At 32.4% G+C, this 22,295-nt stretch overlaps 1 protein-coding gene across 6 annotated transcripts in view; it reads right to left on the bottom strand.

Annotated features, from left to right (window-relative positions):
• Window positions 1–22,295, bottom strand: part of VPS13C (vacuolar protein sorting 13 homolog C) — a 182,797-nt gene that overhangs the window by 115,407 nt on the left and 45,095 nt on the right. For all 6 annotated transcript variants that reach the window (XM_082387988.1, XM_082387985.1, XM_082387984.1 and 3 more), the window contains 8 exons: window positions 21,486–21,543; window positions 18,718–18,845; window positions 17,188–17,294; window positions 16,439–16,610; window positions 15,222–15,284; window positions 11,407–11,536; window positions 10,747–10,841; window positions 405–547 (listed from right to left, as the gene is read on the bottom strand). In XM_082387988.1, coding sequence (XP_082244114.1) covers window positions 405–547; window positions 10,747–10,841; window positions 11,407–11,536; window positions 15,222–15,284; window positions 16,439–16,610; window positions 17,188–17,294; window positions 18,718–18,845; window positions 21,486–21,543 — 896 coding nt within the window. The remainder of the gene's footprint in view (window positions 1–404; window positions 548–10,746; window positions 10,842–11,406; window positions 11,537–15,221; window positions 15,285–16,438; window positions 16,611–17,187; window positions 17,295–18,717; window positions 18,846–21,485; window positions 21,544–22,295) is intronic.

Consider the following 22,295-nt stretch of genomic DNA (forward strand, 5'->3'; position numbering starts at 1 on the left):
GGTATTTCACATTACAGTACCTTCTTACTTATGAGCTCTCAAATATTATACAGATTTTAAATTAACTTTTTGTTTCCTCTCTTATAACTACAGCATAAACACCTTGAAAACAGAAAGTTATTGTTTCTATGCATAGCCTTCATAGTAACAAATCTATGAATTAAACAGTACACAAGAAATATTTGTGAAGGAAAAAAGGAAGGGGAGAACAAATGATGAGCTCCTCGTATAGTTCCGTAAAAAACAAACTCTAATATAAAATGACTATCTTCACACACAAAAGGAAAAGAAATTAGAGACAAACTACTATTAATCAGGTTTTTTATGCTAAATAACACTGTATTTTTTTGGCCTGAAGTCAAACTTAGAAATAAAAATTAAAATAACAAGTTTTTAAAACTTACTTAAGTGCTTGTGCTCCTGGTCGCTGAGATACTTGGGTGCCAAGGCCAATTATCTGAATTTTCAGTATTTCTGGAATATTTCTGTTTTCTCTTATTGTAACAGAGGTGCTTACTAACTTCAGTGCCACAATATAAGCAACATACTAAATGAAAGAATGAATGAAAATGGTTAAATTTTAAGTAATTCTTTCATTTCTTCATATTTAAATCTGTTAAATTATAAAATGATCTAAAAAACGTATGTTCATTGTAAAAAAAGAACATTAGAAAACTCAATACAAAATTGCTTGCTCAAACAGGACATTTACAAAAGATTCAAAATTAATTTCTCTTAGTTTTAAAGGTAATAAAAATGAAATCTGATAAAATATTTTGTGGCCTAAAGATTCAATTCAGCAGCTTTCACTAAAGCAAAGTAATTCAAACCAATCCTCTAGCTCAAAAACTGAACAAAATACAAAGAACATCTGCTTGATGACTTTGGAGAGTTAGTAAGACATTGAGAAAAAAAAATTCTGCCCCCAAAATTGAAAGGTCAAGACTACAGGTAGGACAGGTAACTAGAGAGACGTTTCTCATCAAACCACACAAGAAGAGAGGAAATAAGGAACAAAGAATCTATGAAAGAGTCAGAAAACAATTAACAAAATGTAAATAGTAAACCCTTATCTCTCAGTAGTTACTTTAAATGTAAATGAATTAAATTCTCCAATCAAAAGACAGAGACTGACAGAATGGATTTTTTTTTTAAAAAAACGATACAATGATCTGCTGCCTACAAGAGACTCACTTTAGCTTTAAGGCCACATACAGACTGAGAGTGAAGGGATGGAAAAAGATATTTCAAGCAAACATTAACCAAAAAAGACAGAGTAGCTATATTTACATCAGAAAAAAAAATAGACTTTAAGTTAAAAATAGTCAGAAGAGACAAAGAAGGTCATTATATAATGATAAAGGGGTTAATCCATCAAGAAGAGGTAACAACTGTAAATATGTTATGTACCCACTGGAGCACCTAAATATATAAATCAAATACTAACAGAACCAAAAGAAATAGACAGCAATAAAATATTAGTTGGGGACTCCATTCTCAACAAAAGAGATATCATCCAGACAGAATCAATAAGGAAACAATGGATTTGAATAACACTACATGCCAAATGGACCTAACAGACATAGAGAGAAATTCCACCAAACAGCAGCAGAATAAATACTCTTCTGGAATAAATGGAATATTTTCTAGGATAGATCATACATTAGACCACAAAAAAGTCTCAAAATATTCAAGAAGATACACATTATATCAAGTGTCTTTCCAATCACAATGAAATGAAACTAGAAATCAGTAATAATAATAAAACTACAAAATTCACAAATACATGGAAATTAAACAACACACTCCTGAACACACTCCTGGATCAAGGAAGAAATCAAAAGGGAAAATAAAAAGTATCATGAGACAAACAAAAATGGGAATACAACATACCAAACTTACTGGATGCAGCAAAAGCAGTTTTAAGAGGAAAGTTTATAGTGATGAACGCCTACATCAAGAAAAAAGAAAGATCTCAAGTAAACAACCTAAATTTACACCTCAAAGAACTATGAAAGAACAAACTAGGCCCAAAGTTAGAAGAATAAAGGAAATAATAAACATTACAGCAGAAATAAATGAAAAAGAGAATACAGCAGAAAAACAGAAACACAATGGAGATTAATAAAACCAACAGTTGGTTCTTTGAAAAGAAAAGCAAAACTGACAAACCTTTAGATAGACTAACAAAAAAAAAGAAACAACACATATAAATAAAATTATAAATTAAAGAAGAAACATTACAACTGATACCACAAAAATACCAAAGACCATAAGAGTGATTACTATGAACAGCTATCCACCAACAAATTGGAAAACCTAGAAGAAATTGATAAATTCTGGGAAACATAATCTACCAAGAATGAATCATGAACAGAAAATCTGAATAAACCAATAATGAAGGAGATTGAATGAGTAATTAAAAATATCCCAAGAAAAAAAAGCCCAGGACCAAATGTTTTCACTGATGAATTCTATCAAACATTTAAAGAATCTACACCAATCCTCTCAAAACTCCTCAAAAAAACAGAAGAATAGGAATACTCCCAAACTCATTTTACAAGTCCAGCATTACCCTGATATCAAAGCCAGAAAAGGACACTATGAGAAAAGAAAACTACAGGCCAATATCACTGATAAACACAGATACAAAAATTCTCAACAAAATACTATCAAGCCAAATTCAGCAGCACAGTAAAAAGATCATATACCATCATCAACTAGGATTCATCTCTGGGATGTAAGGATGGATGGTTCAACATACGAAAAGAAATTAATGTAATATATCACATGAATAAAAAGATAAAAATCACATGACTATCTCAGTAGATTCAGAAAAAACATTTGACAAAATTCTACATCCATTCACAATAAAAACTCTCAATAAATTGGGTATAGAAGGAATGTACCTCAACATAATAAAGGCCATATATGACAAGCCCACAGCTAACACCATACTCAATGTTGAAAGGTAAAAAGTTCTTCCCCAAGATCACGAACAAGACAAGGGTGCCCACTCTCACCACTACCATTAAACATAGTATGTGAAGTCCTAGCCAGAGAAATCGGGCAAGAAAAAGAAACAAAATGCATCCAAATTGGAAAGGAAGAAGGAAAATTGCCTCTCTCTGCACATGATATGTCTTACGTAGAGAAAATCCTAAAGACTCCACCAAAAAAAGTTAGAACTAATGAAAAAATTCAGTAAAGTTTCAGGATACAAAATTAGCATACAAAATCAGTTGTTTCTATACACTAATTTGAAGAAAAATTTTAAGCAATCCCATTTACAACAGCAAAAAAACAATAAAATAATTAGGAATAAATTTAACAAAGGAGGTTAAAGATATCTATGCTGCAAACTATAAGACACTCATGAAAGAAACTAAAGAAAACATAAACAGAAAAGCTATGATTGTTTATTGATTGGAAAAATTAATGCTTTTAAAAATGTACATACTACCCAAAGTAATCTATAGATTCAATGCAATCCCTACAAACTCCAATGGCATTTTGCATGGAACCACAAAAGACCCTGAATAGCAAAAGCAATCTTGAGAGGAAAAAAAAAACCCACAAAGCTAGACTAGGCATAACACTTCCTAATTTCAAACTATATTACAAAGCTACAGAAATCAAAACAACATGGTCCTGGCATTAAAACAGACACACAGACCAACAGAACATAATCGAGAGCACAGACATAAATCCATGCACATATGGTTAACTAATATTTGAAAAAAACCCCAAGAATACTCAATGGAGAAAAGATAGTCTCTTTATTAAATGGTGCGAGAAAAACTGGATATTCAAGTGCAAAAGAATGAAACTGGTCCCCCTTTTTTTTAAAAATTCATTTATTTATGGCTGTGTTGGGTTTTCATTGCTGCACACAGGCTTTCACTAGTTGTGGTGAGTGGGGGCTACTCTTCCTTGCAGTGCGCAGGTTTCTTATTGCGATGGCTTCTCTCTGTTGCAGAGCATGGGCTCTAGGCACACGGGCTTCAGTAGTTGTGGCACGTGGGCTCAGTAGTTGTGGCTCACAGGCTCTAGAGCACAGGATCAGTAGCTGTGGTGCACGGGTTTATTTGCTCCGCAGCATGTGGGATCTTCCCGGACCAGGGATCGAACCTGTGTCCCCTGTCTTGGCAGGTGGATTCTTAACCACTGCACCACCAGGGAAGTCCCTGGTCCCCTATCTTACACCACTCACAAAAATTAACTAGAAATGGGTTAACGACTTAAATGTAAGACCTGAAGCCATAACTCCTAGAAGAAAGCACAGGGAAAAAGCTCCCTGACAGCAGTCTTGGCAATGATTTTATGGATATGACACTGAAAGCAGAAGCAAGAAAAGCAAAAATAAATAAGCAGGACAACATCAAACTAAAAAGCTTCTGCATAGAAAAGGAAGCAACACAATGAAAAGGCAACATACAGAATGGGAGAAAATATTTGCAAACCACATATCTGATAAGGGGTTAATAAGAAAAATATAAAAGGAACTCATACAACTCAATAGCAAAATAATAATAATAATAATAATCCAATTAAAAATTGGGTGAAGGACCTGAATAGACATTTTTCCAAAGAGGATATTCAAATGGCCAACAGGTATATAAAAAGATGCTCAACATCACTAATCATCAGGGAAATGCAATTCAAAACCACAATGAGGGAGAAGATCAAGATGGCACAGTAGGAGGATGTGAAATGAACTCAACTACTCAACATGAACACATCAAAATATGTCTACATGTAAACAATTCTCATAGAAAACTAACTCCAGACTGGCAAAAAGACTCCTGCAAAACCAAGGCTGTAAGAAAGACCCACATAGAATCAGGTAGGAAGGGAAGTCCACTAGTAAAGGCAAATACATAGTAAAGTCTGAGAATCAATCAATTAAGCTATCATGGAGACGAAAAGAACAAAATTATAAAATCAACTATAACTATAACAATCAGTAAAGGGATAAACATGAAGATGTAAAATATGACATCAAATGTGTGTGACATCAAAATGTGAAGGAGGGGAGAAAAAAATGTAGATCACTTAGAATGTGCTTGAGCTTAAATGACTTCCTATTTAGAACAAGCAAGTATAGTTATAGGTCAACATACGTGAACCTTGCGGTAACCATAAATCAAAAACCTACAATAGATATACAAAAAATACAGAGTAAGAACACAAGCATAGCACTAAAGAAGATCATCAAACCAAAAGGGAAGAAACTAAAAGAAGAAGAACAGGGAAGAACTACAAAAACACTGGAAAACAAGTAACAAAAAGGCAATAAGTACACACCTATCAATAATTACTTTAAATGTTAACAGATTAAATGCTCCAATCAAAGACAAAGGATGGCTGGTTGGATAAGAAAACAAGATCCATCTTTATGCTGCTTACAAGAAACTCACTTCAGAGCTAAAGACACACACAGACTGAAAGTGAGAGGATGGTAAAAGATATTTCACACAAATGGAAATGACAAGATATTGAGGGGAGCAATACTCATATCAGAAAAAACAGACTTTGAAACAAAGTCTATTTAAAAAAGACGAAGAAAGGCATTATATAATGAAAAAGAGATCAATATAAAAATAGAATATAACACTCATTAACATATATACACCAAATACAGGAGCACTGAGATATATAAAGCAAATACTAACAGACATAAAGGGAGAAACTGACAATAATACAATAATAGTAGGGGACTTTAACACTCCACTTACATCAATGGACAGATCATCTAGACAGAAAATCAATGAGGAAACAGTGGTCTTAAATGACACAAAAGACCAGATGGACTTAATAGATATCTATAGGACATTCCATCCAAAAACAGAAAAATACACATTGTTTTCAAATGCACATGGAATGTTCTCCATGATATATCATATGCTAGCCCACAAAACAAGTCTCAACAAATTTAAGAGGATAGAAATCATATCAAGCAATTCTTCCAACCACAGTGGTATGAAACTAGAAATCAACTACAGGAAGCAAAGAGGGACAAGCATGAACACATGGAGCCTAAACAATATGCTATTAAAAAACCAAAAAGTCAATGAAGAAATCAAAGAGGAAATGATAAAATATCTCCAGATGAACAAAAATGGAAACACAACTTTCCAAAATCTATGGCATGCAGTGAAAGCAGTTCTGAGAAAGAACTTTATATCAATACAGGCCTACCTTAAGAAATAAGAAAAATCTCAAATAAACGACCAAACTTACCATCTAAAGTAATAAGAAAAAGAAGACACAAAGACCAAAGTCAGCAGAAGGAAGAAAATAATAAAGATCAGAGAGGAAATAAATAAAATAGAGACCAATAACTAGGCTCACCAAGGTGAAAAGAGAGAACCCACACAAACAAAACAAGAAATGGAAGAGGAGAAATAACAACCATTATCACAGAAATGCAAAAAGCATAAGAGAATACTATGAACAGTTATATGCCAACAAATTGGACAACTTTTTTAGAAGAAATTGACAAATTTCTAGAAATATACAACCTTCCAAGACTAAATCAAGAAGAAACAGACAATCTGAACAGACTGACCATTAGTAGTAAAATTGGGTTAATCAGAAATTTCCCAGCAAACAAAAGTACAGAACCAAACAGCTTCATAGCGAAATTCTACTAAACATATAAAGAAGAGTTATTACCTATCCGTCTCAAACTATTCCAAAAAACTGAAGAGGAAGGAACACTCCCAAATTCATTCTCTGAGGCCACCAATACCCTGATACCAAAACCAAAGACACTACAAAAAAGAAAACTACAGGCCAATATCTCTGATGAATATTGTTGCAAAAGTCCTCAACAATATATTAGCAAACTGAATTCAACAATATATAAAAAAAATCATACACCATGATCACGTAGGATTTATTCCAAGGATGTAAGGATGGTTCAATATTCACAAATCAATCAATATGATACACCACATTAACAAAAGGAAGGATAAGAAACACATGATCATCTCAGTAGGTGAAGAAAAAGCATTTGACAAAATTCAACATCCATTCATGACAAAACTCTCATCACAGTTGGTACAGTCGGAACATAGCTTAACATAATAAAGAGCATTTATGATAAACCCACAGCTAACATCATACTCAATGCCAAAAAGCTAAAAGCTTTTCCTCTAAAATCAGGAACAAGACAAGAATGCCCACTCTCACCACTTCTATTTAACATACCATTGGGAGTCCTAACCACAGCCATCAGACGAGAAAAAGAAATAAAAGGTATCTAAATTGGAAGGGAAGAAGTAAAACTATCACTGTTTTCAGATGACATTACACTATATATAGAAAAGCCTAAAGACTCTGCCTAAAAACTCTTAGAACTAATAAATGAATTCAGTAAAGTTGCAGGATAGACAATTAATCAACAGAAATCTGTTGCTTTTTTATACACTAGTAATGAATGATCAGGAACAGAATGCAAGGTAACAATCACATTTAGAATCAAATCAAAAAGAATAAAAAAGCTTAGGAATAAACTTAACCAAGAAGGTGAAAGACCTATACTCTGAAAATTATAAAATGCTGATAATGGAAATTGAAGATGATACAAAGAAATGAAAAGATAACCCATGTTCTTAAGTTGGAAGAATTAATATTGTTAAAATGGCCATACTACCCAAAGCAATCTACCGATTTAATGTCACCCCTATCAAAGTACCCATGATATTTTTCACAGATCTAAAACAAATAATTCTAAAATTTATATGGAACCATAAAAGACTCCGAATTACCAAAGTAATTTTGAGAAAAAAGAACAAAGCTAGAGGTATCACGCTACCTGATTTCAGAGTATACTACAAAGCTACAGTAATCAAAACGGTATGGTACCTGCATAAAAACAGACACAGAGATCAACAGAACAGAATAGAGAGCCCAGAAATAAACCCACACACTTACGGTCAATTAATCTATGACAAAAGAGGGAAGAATATACAATAGAGAAAAGACAATCTCTTCAATAAGTGATGCTGGGAAAACTGGACAGTACATGTAAAAGAATGAAATTAGAACATTTCCTCACCCCACATACAAAAATAAACTCAAAATGGACCGAAGACCTAAATGTAAGACCTGAAACCATAAAACTCACAGAAGGGAACACAGGCAGAATATTCTCTGACACAAATTGCAGCAACATTTTTTTGATCTGTCTCCTAAGGCAAAAGAAACAGAAGCAAAAATAAATAAACAGGCCCTATTAAACTTAAAAGCTTTTGCACAGCAAAGGAAACCACTGACAAAATGGAAAGGCAACCCACCATGTAAGGGAAAATATTTTCAGGTGATACTACCAATAAGGGATTAATATCCAAAATATATAAACAACTCATACAACTCAGTATCAAAAGACAACTAACCTGATTTTTAAAAATGGGAAGAACACCTGAGTAGACATTTTTTTCACTGAAGATACAGAGATGGCCAAAAGACACATGAAAAAAAGTTCAACATGCCTAATCATCAGAGAAATGCAAGTCAAAACTGAAATGAGATATCACCTCACGCCTGTCAAAATGGTTATTATCAAAAAGTCCACAAATAACAAACAAATGTTGAAGAGGGTGTGGAGAAAAGGGAACCCTCCTACACTATTGGTGGTAATGTAAATTGGTGCAGCCACTATGGAAAACAGTATAGCTGTTCCTCAGAAAACTGAAAGTAGAACTGTCATATGATCCAGCAATTCCACTCCTGGGTGTGTATCTGAAGAAAACGAAAACACTAATTCAAAAAGATACATGCACCCCAATGTTCACAGCAGTATTACATACAATAGCTAAGATATGGAAGCAACCTAAATGTCCATCAACAGATATAGAGAACAAACTAGTGGTTACCAGATGGGCAAGGGAAAGGGGGATGGGCACAAAAGGTGTTTGGAAATTAAAAGGTACAAACTATTATATATAAAATAATAAGCAACAAGGATATATTGTACATCATAGGGAAATATAGTCATTATTTTGTAAGAACTTTAAATGGAGCATAATCTATAAAAATACTGAATCACTAATGATGTACACCTGAAACTAATATAATATTGTAAATCAACTATACTTCAATTAAAAAACATTAATAACTTCATATGGAGGGAAATACATTTGCCAATGTTCTTTAGAAAAAAAAAAAATAAGAAACCACAATGAGATATCACCTCACACCTGTTAGAATGGCTATCATTCTGTACCAATTTATATTCCTATGCTTGTACACTGTGGGTGGGAATGTAAATTGGTATAGTCACTATAAGAACCAGAGAGGAGGCTCCTCAAAAAACTAAATAGAGAAGTACCTTATGATCCAGCAATTCCACTTCTGGATATTTATCTGAAGGAAATGAAATCAATATCTCAAAGAGATATGTGCACTCCCATGTTCACCGAAGCATTATTCACAACAGCCAAGACATTATAACAACCTAGGTGTCCACTGACTGATGGAAAAATAAAGAAAATGTGGTGTGGATATACACAATGGAATATTATTTAGCCGTAAAAAAGGAAGGAAATCCTGCAACAACATGGATGTAGCTTGAGGACATTATGCTCAGTAAAGTAAGTCGAACAGAGAAAGACAAATACTGTATGGTCTCACTTATATGTGGAATCTAAAAAGACCAGAGAATAGACTGGTGGTTGCCAGGAACTGGGAGCAGGGTATGGGGGAAATTGGTGAAGGTAGTCAAAGGTACAAACTTCCAGTTATAAAATGACTAATTTCTAGGGATGTAATGTAACTTAACAAATACATAAAAGACTCCTACAAACCAATAAGGAAAAGACAACCCAATAATGAACAAGAGACTCAAAAGCTACTTCACAAAAGAGGATATCTATCAGGCCTACAACAGTACAAGAAAGTGAAAAACCTCTTCAGTCATCCAGAAAACACAAATTAAAACCACAATGTAATACTACATACTCACCATTTAGAATGGATAAATTTAAAAGACTGATGGTAAGAGCTGGTAAAGATGTGGAACAATAAGAATCTTCATACACCACTGATGGAAATGTTTTTCACATTGGAAAAGTATTTAGCAGAATCTATTAAAGTTAAACATACTCATATCCTATGATACACCAATTCTACTCCTAAGGATATACTGAGCAGAAAATCTCATATGCCCACTAAAAGACATTTACAAGAAGTTAATAGTAGCATAACAACCAAAAAACAAAGACAACCCAAATGCCCAAAAACAAAAGTATGAATAAATAAGTTGTGGTATTTTCAAATGAAAATACCTACACAACAATGAAAGTGAGCAAAATACACACAATGAAAGAACAGAGACAGATCTCACAATAATGCCCTATCTATTGCACAGTCCATAATTTAACCAATAGTAATTACACAGCTGTTCTTTATGACAAATCAAATGAGCAATACATTTTGGTTTTGATGACTCTTTTATACATGACTTACATTTCACACACACAGATTTTTTAAGATAAAATTTTTAAAAGACTTAATTTACCTCTATAATAAGTACTTTTTATCAGGTTATTCTCACATTCATTAAAGCAACTAAATCTAAAGTTGGAGACAGTTTTAATTGGTAAGGTCTGACTGAAACATTTAACAAAAAGTAAAGCAGAAACAAACTGTAACGTATTTTTATTAGTTACTTTAAAAATCAATAACTTGTTTAACCCAATTCAAGATAACACAGAAAAATGAAACCACCTAAATAATTACCTGCTTGGGTAAAGTTAGGTTGTGGGTGCTCTCACTATAACCAATAGCCATGAAGAGCTTATCCTTTTCCTCTGGTGTCATAAGGTCATCAATAGCTACAAAAAGATAATATTTTAAGAAATCAATTGCTTCAGTCTTACAGATACAATAAAAAAAATCAAACCAAACTAACGAGTGGCCTAAAATCAATAGACACAAATGCTAAAGCAAAAGCAGCAAAGTAATTTCCTCTAATATACTATTTTGACTTGTTAAACATCATGTATTTGCTTGTTTAGGTCAAGAAAACGCAAAGAGACACCATTAAGGGAATTCAGCTGTCACATAACAATTTTATAATTCCCTAAGTATATTAAAAATTAAGTGAAACATCTAATTAAATATCCATGTAAAAAAGTAACAATAAGGAATGCTACCTGTGAGATTTCTGAATTTCAAGTTTTAAAATTTCACACAAATAACTTTTCTCAAAAATTCAAAGTTTTATTTTAGTTAAATAAACATGGGAATGTTCCATCCTGATGTATTCGTTTATATGTTTACTATACTAAGCTTTTATTTCAAAAACATTATAAAATAAAATTCAACTAACTGGCTAAAACATAATTTATATATTTTTTCCTTATCAGTGTACAATAAACTATCTGACTTGGAACTTACTTTCAGGAATCAAAGATTCTTCATCTTTTTTCTTAGATTCCTTCTTACCCCAAAACCCACTAAACCAGCCTCCACGCTTCTCGCCTCTGTCAGTAGACTTTTTCCTTAATTTTTGCCCAGATCGAATCACCTAAAAAATAAAAATCAAAAAATTGAATTAAAGAATAAATGCCCTCTTCACTTTCAGGTGTAGCCAGGTAAGAACAATGGTTAATTTTTTTAACATTAAATTAAGTTAAAAGCAGTAAATAAAGCTAGTTCCTTCTGAAACGATTCTCAACATTATTTGGTTAATGTAGTCTATTAATTTATATACTTGTCACACCTACTGATAGCTTTCTGACGAAGTTGCATTTTGTGAGTAAGTTAATGTTTCAAGTAAAATTCTTCTGAGCAATATGTCTTCCAAATTTATAAGGTAAGGAGCTACTATGACAGATTTTTAAAATGAAAAGTTCCCTAAAAGGAAGATACTTCCACACTCAAAAATAAAATTTAACAATCCTATTTCATAATTCACATACATTGTTGACTTGCTAACTATGAACATGTTTGGGGGACAGAATATAAATAAAATTATAAAGTCCTCAAATCTCTTTTCATCCTGTTTCTCAACAAATCCTGGCTTGATTATCTGCTGCTCCTTGTCTTTACCCACTTTTCAATAAAATACAGACGAATAACTCAAAAGTGGAAAACAAAAGGATAAAAAGAATATAGGGCTTAAGTAATTTAGACTCCATATTCTCATTTCCTGAATAAGTAAATAATTTTCCCACTTTAACTTTAAAATATTTTAAATTGGTAGTGAATTGGTAACATACTGCAAGCTTCTGTGTGTACCAAAAAGTGAAATAATCCAAAAGACAAGTTAAAGAGCTGAATTCTATAGTAAAGAGAATAAGTTTGGTTAACAACTCAGTATAAACTAAGTTAAATAAGTTATCTTCGACAAGTAGACATTAAACAAATAATCGGGGAATAGGTCTATATCTGCCCACAAAATCACTGATGGTCCCAGTTATATCTCAGCTCTAACTATCTTTTGTCAAGCTTAATCCATTTTCAGCAGTCAGAAATGTAATGGGTAAAAAAATATATAGCTGATTTGTTTATATTTTATATGAAATAACATTTAACTTCTTTATTCTCCTAGCATAGAAGATTAGTACGCGTTTTTACTTTTCACAGTAAAATATATCTATGAGACCATAAATTTTAAAATGTGTATAAAATTTAATATGAAGAAGTATGCAGAACCCTTTCACTTTTTCCTCAATACCACCTCTGTTGCCTTCACTTCCCTTCCCTGTCCAGCTAAGAGGCCAAGGTAAATAACTTCATCCAATCCTCTGCCTACATTTTAAACTCTCTGGCCCTGCAGATTTTCCACTATAATGAAAAAACATCAATCTTGGATGAATCTAATTGCCTTCTCTTCATCTACACCCCATCCTTCTTTAGCCACAGCATCCAATAATTTATCTTCTTCCTTCAATTTTGAAGCAACTGATAAGTAGTATTAAGAACACCCAATTAAACTGAAGCAACTTAATTTAGGGAGGATTAGAATTATCTGTTTCTTCTGGCAAAATGTTTCTCTAATTCACAGGAACAAATCCACAGTAGTAGCAAATACCTTTTAAAATATTCACACTCTCTGCCCCACCTTGGGGAATTTGTCCTTAAGAAAATAAGAGACGCTTGAGAAAATGTAAAGACAAGGCTCCTCACTGTAGTGTCATTTATAATCAAATATAACCAGTGGGAAATAGTAAGCAAATTCTGGTATACGAACAGAACTGAATACTAGTCAGTTATTTAAAATTATGTTGGATAAACAATTCTATGGAATACTATATAAAACAGAACACTGTAACTTTTTTTTAAAGAAAGAAAAGCAACTTACAAAACCTTTTCTTGACTCCACAATCCCCACGAGTTGCCACTCCCTTTATCTTGCTTTCCACTTACAGTGAAGTATCATAACTGTCTGTACTTAGTCTCTCCAATTCCTCATCTTCCACTCCCTCTCATTCCTATCAAATTTCTACCCATACTATTCTATAAAACTTGTTCTTCAAATGATTTCTTTACGGCTAAATCCAATGATGAACTTTCAGTTCCATGATGGCCTAAGCCCTCTACAACACATCCTTCATAGCTTATTACAACAAAAAATTCTGCACAAAACATAAAAAGCATCTACCACAGACTCTGAAAAGTTAGCAAAGTAGGCAGATGGTGGAGGGAAGTCAACAGTTGGAGAAGTGACCTTCTCAATAGTGAGTTCCTCACTTTTTTTTTTCACATGTTGTACTCATCCCCCACCTGCCCTAAAACTTCTCCCTCCTGGTGTCCTTACCCTTGGACAGTCCCCTTCCCTTGAGTGTGGGCATGACCTGTGACTTGTTTCTAACAAACAGAATACGGCAAGGGTGATGAGATGTACATAATATGCACATAGAATTGTGCCAGGCACATAATAGTCTAAGTGGTTTATGTAGTTTATCAGGTACTCCACACAATAACCCTATGATGTAGGTACTGTGAATTAATATTGTTTTACAAATGAGGAAACTGAGGCACAGGCAGGTTAAATAGTCAACCCAAGGTCAAACAAGAAGCAGACAGCAAAGCTGGGATTAGAATCCAGACCATCTGACTCCCAAGTCTACACTCTTGACTATTATGCTAGTACAACAGGCACTCAATGAGCATTTACTAAGTATATGAATGAACAAGTGCATATGCTTTAATCCCATTTAAAAAAATGAGTATGTGTATAAAGATCTACGACTATAAAAAAGCCTGGAAGAATACACAAAAAGGTATTAACAGTAGTTATCTTTAGTGTGTGAGATAATGGGTATTTCTATTTTCTTTTTTTGTGGATCTTTATTTTCTAACTTTTCTATAATGAGTTTATTGCACTTATAATTTATTTTTTTGTTTACCAAAAAAGTCATGTTACAGAATAATAGAAATGACATGGAACAATGAGGACAAGGTACCAAGTGGGGTAAGTCAGCAATTACAAAACATTACAAACAGATTGAGTCCAATTTTAGAAAAAAAAGAAAGGAAGAGAAGAGGAAGAGAAGGAGGGAAGGAGGGAAGAAAAGAAAATGGGTTAAAGAAAGGAGGAAGGAAGGGAGGGAAGAGGAAATAAAAGGAAAGAAATGGGGAATACAAAGTATAAATAACTAGGTACATATGCATGAGAGAAAAACTAGAAGCCTACATATCAAAATGTTAACACCAGCATTCTGTATTGCTAGGATTATGGATGACTTTTACTTACTTTCTTTTGGGGGGTTAGCACATTTTTAGTTATAAAATTAGAAAATTTGCCCCTTCATATTAGTGGGGTTTTTTCCTCCAATATTCCAATTAATTTTCTCCTGAGACTAAATTAAGACATGAAAACTCAACCTTTATTCTTACGTGAGTAAATCTAAACAACTTCCCATGAAACTTAAATTTCTTGATCCCAGGTTTAAAGGAGTAGTATTAACATGTTTAAAACATAAAATCAGCTAATAAAAATGACTGACATATATACACTACCATGTGTAAAATAGATAGATAGTGGGAACCTGTTGTATAGCACAGGGAGCTCAGCTCAGTGCTCTGTGGTGACCTAGATGGGTGGGATGGGGGGATGGGAGGGAGGTCCAAGAGGGAGGGGATGTATGTATACATATAGCTGATTCACTTCGTTGTACAGCAGAAATTAACCCAACACTGTAAAGCAAATATACTCGTTTAAAAAAAAAAAATATATCATGAAGAAAAAAAAAAGAAAAGATTACCTCAACTTGTGCTTGTTGCCTTGCTAAAATTATGTTAAAAACATCTAGTGGCCTCTCCAAATCCTAAAAAACAAAGAGACACTTGTAAACAAAGAAAATGGTCATTAGATTAAAAAAATTCTTTTCTTCTATGATTTCTAGGCTTATTCTAGTCCATGAACAAACAGTATTTGTGATCTATTGAAAGTATAAGTATAAATTTGAATGTACACTTGGCTTTTACATTTTTATTTTTTGCAATGTGAGAAACAGTTTTTCAAGAAAGTAAATGCTTGTTAAATACAATATGAAAATAAGAATTTTAATGAGACCACTGTAATACAGAGATAGCCATACATGCAAATGGAAACAAAAATATTTAGGAGGGGGACCTGTTTTAGGTATTAGCCTTATGGTTGTTACTTCTGACTCCCCCTTTTCTCTGTTATTTCACAATCATTGTACTAAAGGCACCTTAATAAAACACAAAATTTAAGAATGTAAAATTCCTCAAATCAAGTACACTAAAGCAGAAACCAACTTGGGGAATTTATGTAACATGTAGTGGGTGACCTGTGTGCCACATGCTCTATGTGTTATTTCATGCAATTCTCACAACTCTGTAAGACAGATACTGTTTCCATTTTATACATGAGAATACCAGATCTAAGATACTGAGAAACTTGATGCTTTTCCTAATATATAATATTAGTGATTATTATATATTTCAGAATAACAATTCGATTAATTCTTTATGTTATGAATTTGTAGCAAAAACAGTGATATAATCAAGATCAGATGATATTAAGCAAATTATGTATTCAGTGTAGTGTTTTTCTGTATTTCAGAAGGGGGTAAATAAGACTCTTATCTTGAGCATAAGAACTATTTTTTACAAATAATACTTTGAACTCTTTAAAAAAAAGCCAAACAAAACTAACAATACACATCTAGCTAATATTAAACACATATTTGAACAGCTCTGATATTGATTTTCTAAACATTATTATAAAAACCAAACACATTTCTCCAAATAGTTTACAAGTACCCTGATATTAGGAAGCTTTTTTTCAAAGGAAAAAACAGGGGGAAAAATACTCTGCATTTTCCATACAATTCTCTTAAAAAGAGCTCAGTTCTGTTCTTTCTAAAATTATATTTAAATTTAAATTAAATTAAATTAACATTAAAGGATGATTTAACAAATAATAGCTCTCACCAATATATGCAAGATATACCTGAATTTGTTTCTGTATTTCTTCTGGGACTTTAGTCTGGGTTAGCTTATTTTTGTAGGCACTTTTATAACTCTTGAGCAATTGCCTGTGTTTTTTTATGTTACTCCATGACCACATCCGTGTATACCTTCTTATATGAACTTCAAGAACAGAATCAATTGCATATTTCCACCTGCAAATCAAATTTTGTTAATGCACATTTGAATGTGAAGGTTTAAGAAACAGCAGGAAAATAGCTTTGACGTTTTAGAGCTACACTGTTACTTTTCTTGTTCTTATTAACTGTATTCCTACAAAAGCTCAGCGATAACATTTCAATTCCCCAGTACTTCAATTCTCTGACTTAAATAGATTATGAATGGAGCAAACCACTCCAGGAAGAGGATATGCCAAAGCAAAATCATAAAGACATAAAATGACATGTTGTGTGAAATTAATAGTATCCCAATATGGTTGCCACACTGGAGTTCATATCCATTACTGAAGGGCAATAAGATCAAAAAAAAGTTGAAAGTCTTGAATACTGAGTTAAGAATTTGGGAATAATCTAGGAGCAGGAGTACAAGAGAATGTGTTTATTAAAAAAAAAAAAAAGTAACAAGGACATAATATAAAAGATATCCCTCTCATGTCTCTAAAAAAATAAAGTGGCTTCATTACATGGCTTTAAAGGTCTCTTAGCTCTGAGAGTCCCTAACTATATGATTACATGGTTCTCATAAAACATTTTTTAAAAAATTCTAACTTACCATTGTCGACCATTGGTATGAAGTGGTAAATAAGGCTTATATTTCCTGTAAGGAGCATTTCTAACCATATAATCCACTGATTCCAAAAGGTCAATCATACTTAAGTACTATTAAAACAAAAACCAAGTTACGTTTGTTACATCATACACATGAATAAACACCAAATTTTGTTATATTTTCAGTATAGTGAGACTTCAAATTCTCTGAACAATGAACATCATAGTTGTCTGATAATTCAATAATATATTTCATCAGATTTAAGACAACAATGATTATAAGTTGTAAGATAATTTTAAGTTCTACTACAAAAGAAAACAGTACTGCCAATTAAACTGTCATACCACCAATAATAATATACATCCTATTTTCAAATATATTAAAGTGTGAAATAAATGTAAATCTTAGAACCAATGAAATATGGTATCTGTAACTACTAACATGAAACATGCTGATTCCTAAAACTACATATTTTCCTCTGGACCATCATTTCAAGCAGTGGCTATCTATAAGCTGAATTTCAAATTGCTCCAGAAAATTATTGCATAACTAAAGTAAGATAAAGCTATTTAACCACCCATCTTAACCACCATTACAACAACTCTGTGTGTATCTCGTAAACAGCTCAAATGGAGGGAAACACACACACACACACACACAACTATAGGTAAAATAAAGAAAGGGGAAGTCCAGCATCTTCTCCATTTTCTCTTAACGCAACTCTACCTAAGAGTTACCACATGGCTATTCAGTACTTAACATGCAGATAGTCTGAACTTAAATGTATTTGTAAGTATAAAATAAACCCCAGATTTTGAAGACTTAAGAAAAAAATAAAAATATAAAATATTGTAACAATTTTTAATTTTGATTACATGTTGAAATGATAATATTTTGGGTATGTTAAGTTAAATAAAATGTTATTCATTTTAGTAATTGTTTTCCTCTTTTCTTCTTATTTTGCTAATGTAGCTACTAGAAAATTTAAAATTACACATATGACTTGCATTATATTTGTACTGGACTGCACTGGGCTAAAAGCTCAATTAGCTAAATCCCCCATCCTCCTTTCACTTCCAGTTCTCCAGATGTCTTATCCAAACTCCTTAGGCACATAACCAAACTTGAGAAACAAGTGAAGGAAAAAAAGCTGCCAACATAGCTATTCTAAAAATTAAGTGAACAATATTTAATGTAAGAGTGTCTGCTATTAAAATCTGACGGAGAAAAAAACTATTAAAACCCTCCATCAAGAATTGGGAATTAAATGGGAATCATGTCATTCATTATAATTTGGTAAGATTCTCCACCAATAAGGGAAAAATCAGATAAAATGAAGGAAAACTACTTCTTATATATGGTATTTATTTTCTTTTAAAAATACACATATAATCTATTTTTAGGAGATATATCAAATCTCAACATAACAAACCAAAAGACCCACCAGAGCACTGGAGAAGGAATAATCACAGAGGACAAAAGCCACTGAAATTCAAGGTTAGTCAAAGCTATAAATACCCAAATGAATCTTACCTGAGGTTTGGTCAATTCAATGGCAATATTTTGTACTTCTATGTTCCAATCAAGTTTAGGTGTTTTGAGCTCTGTTTCTGCATAAGGATTCATGTAGAGTTTTGCAGAGGCTGATACTGGCTGGAAAACTTATACAACATGGGAAGACGTAAGATATGTTTACATGCCCTTACACATGAGCAACTGTAAATAATTATGAGAAGACTGTTACTTTGAAAGTAAAGAAAAATGATCAAAAAATGTAAAAAAATCACTACCAAAAAGCTATTTAAGCATCTACTTATCTGCATAATACGAACTGTCAAACTCAATGGTAAAAGTGGAATCTCCAAGGAGAAAACTGGTGCTCTATGCTTCTAAGTAAGAAATGTTACAAAATATAGACAATCTAATCTTGGTTATTCACAGTCTGTGTAAAATTATGTTTCCCTTCCTTGCTACAAGACATTTAATGATTTTAGTATTCATTAAAAATAATAATACAGGGGGAGGGGTAAATTGGGAGATTGGGATTGACATATACACACTACTATATATAAAATAGATCACTAATAAGAACCTACTGTATAGCACAGGGAACTCTACTCAATACTCTGTAATGGCCTATATGGGAAAAGAATCTAAAAAAGAGTGGATATGTGTATATGTATAACTGATTCACTTTGCTGTACACCTAAAACTAACAAACTAACAACATTGTAAATCAACTATATTCCAATAAAAATTTAAAAAATAATTATAAAGTATTGCCTGACATGGCCCCCCCCAAAAATACTAATACAAGATAGGAAACAAAATGTGATTACTTTCCATATTATTTAATCATAGTCAGAATTTAGGAACAGAATCATGAATGAAATTCATATTACCTAGAAAAAAATTGCCTACTACTTTGTAATTTTCAAAATGATCATTACGTATATAATCTTAGACTCAACTAAAGGCAATATTTTTGAAGTTGAGAAGTAGTATGAAAAAGAGTATTAGGGAAGATGACAGAGCAAAGTAATGTAATAAATTTTAATTGCAAATAGTATTAAAATTATATAAATTGTGGTATCTTATAGTATTTACAATTTACGTAAGACTGTATAAAAATTTTAACTTATTTAGAGGTTATTTATAAATGAAACATGTCTCAGAATAAAGTTGTAGATTTTTCTGAACAAGTTCTTTCATGAGGGAAACTAAATGCTCTCACAAACTAATAGTATCTGAAAACTCTGTAATCGTTTAATAGAGAGGTTAGTGGACATAAAGAGAAAGTGCCAGCTCTCATATAAAGGCAATTAGCTATAAAAGAATAAGAAGAAAACAACAGTGATTGAGAGTAGTATGGAATATAGAAGAACATGGGCATGAAAGCTGAGAACAAACATAAAGAGGTACACTAAATAAAAACAAAAGAATAGCACCTTTAGAACAAAACTGAAATGGAGAAAATGAATGGGATAAATAAATACAGAGGCAGCTTTGTTAGAGATCTATTTAAAAATAGGTAAAGGTGAGGCTGCCAAGAAATAGAAAAGCTTACTTAAAAAAGATCTCTGGAGAAATATGAATCAAAACAACAATGAGGTACCCCCTCACACCTGTGAGAATGGCTACTATCAAAAAGTCTGCAAATAACAAATGCTGGAGAGGATGTGAAGAGAGGGGAACCCTTGTGCACTGTCGGTGGGATATGTAAATTGGTGCAGCCACCATGGAAAACAGTATGGAGGTTCCTCAAAAAAACAAAAGTAGAACTACCATATGACCCAGCAATTCCACTTCTGGGTATATATCCTGAAAAAATAAAAACACTAATTTGAAAAGATACATGCACACCAATGTTAACAGCAGCACTATTTACAATAGCCAAGACATGGAAGCAACCCAAGTGCCCATCAACAGACGAATGGATTAAGATGTGGTACATATATACAATGGAATATTACTCAGCCATAAAAAAGAATGAAATACTGCCATTTACAGCAATGTGGATGAACCTAGAGAATATTATGCTTAGTAAAATAAGACAGAGAAAGACAAATGTTATATGATATCACTTATATGTGGAATCTAAAAAATAATACAAATGAATGTATATGCAAAAGAGAAACAACTCACAGATGTAGAAAACAAACTTGTGATTACCAAAGAGGAGAGGGAAGGAGAAGGGACAAATTAGGGTTATGGGATTAACAGATACAAACTGCTATACATAAAATAGATAAGAAATAAGGATTTACTGTATAGCACAGGGAATTATACCCAGTATCTTATAATAATCCATAATGGAGTATAATCTGTAAAAATACAGAATCGCTATGCTGTACACCTGAAACTAACATAATATTGTAAATCAACTATACTTCATTAAAAAAAAAAATCTCTGGATTAGTCAGTCTTAACACTGCAATAGTGACATGCTCAGATCCTGAATATCAAGATCTCAGAGATTTTGCTATTAAACAAAGAAAAGAAAACCTAATTCCTAAAACAAAGTAGACAATAACAAGGTAGGAAGAAAACATGGAGGTCAAGAGGGTTAACTGTTGGGAGTGAACTACAGCCACAGTGCCCTTCTCACTCTGCAGTGGTGTAAGTGGTATAATCTATTTCTAAATACTAAATTATATACCAAATATGCTATATCATAAAACTAACATATAAAATTAATACTTTCTCTTTGTCAAAATAACTTTATCAGAAAAAGTATTTTAAAATAAAGTATTTAATTCCATGCTTCTTATAACATGAAATAAACTTTTACCATTACTTACTGTATTGATGGTTTGGGGGTATATTGCTACTTGTAAGAATTTCACTTTTCAGCTGACCCTAAACAAAAAATTTGAACTATGTGAGAATGAAAAAGAAAATGCATACATATTCAGCCATTCACACACAAACACACACACAAATCTGGTCCTAAATCAATATCTTTATTCCCATCTTCATAATTATTAGTCCATAAGAAAAACACACTGAGCACTATTTATAGATATATCTCTTTATTACTTTAGTAGATAATTTTTATAAATTCTAAATATCTGGAAACAACATTTTAAGACTGTGTTCCCCTCTGACTTAAAATGTGTATATGTGTACATACATATATACACACATATATATACATATACACACACACACATCCATGAATTAGGATCACAAACACTTTCTAGACAAAGGCAAATTAACCTAACGTTACAGTATCTTTCTGAGAAATAAAAGATAGAATCTTGGAATTAATTCAATTCAGAAAATTAAACTGTTCTTCCTTTCTCGTCTAAGTAAATAAACATGACTAAGACTGGCTTAGCACGCTTAGTTTTGAATCAATCATTCACTATTCAAGAATGCATCATCACAAATGCTTAAAACATTTGCTAAGAACACATTTTTTAGATCTGAAAGGTATCATCTTTCTTTACAATACTCTTCAAGTAATCATTCTCATATGAAACTCCACAATGCAACCAGAATGCCATCAAAATGAGAGTGTAAAAAACCATAAACACAGTTTTAATGTGATAGTATAGGTTCTCATCTCACTGTCAAGTGAATGATTTCACAAAGATCTTCAAAATCAA

This window comes from Balaenoptera borealis (genome assembly GCF_965194805.1).
Source record: "Balaenoptera borealis genome assembly, chromosome: 3".
Lineage (NCBI taxonomy): Eukaryota > Metazoa > Chordata > Mammalia > Artiodactyla > Balaenopteridae > Balaenoptera > Balaenoptera borealis.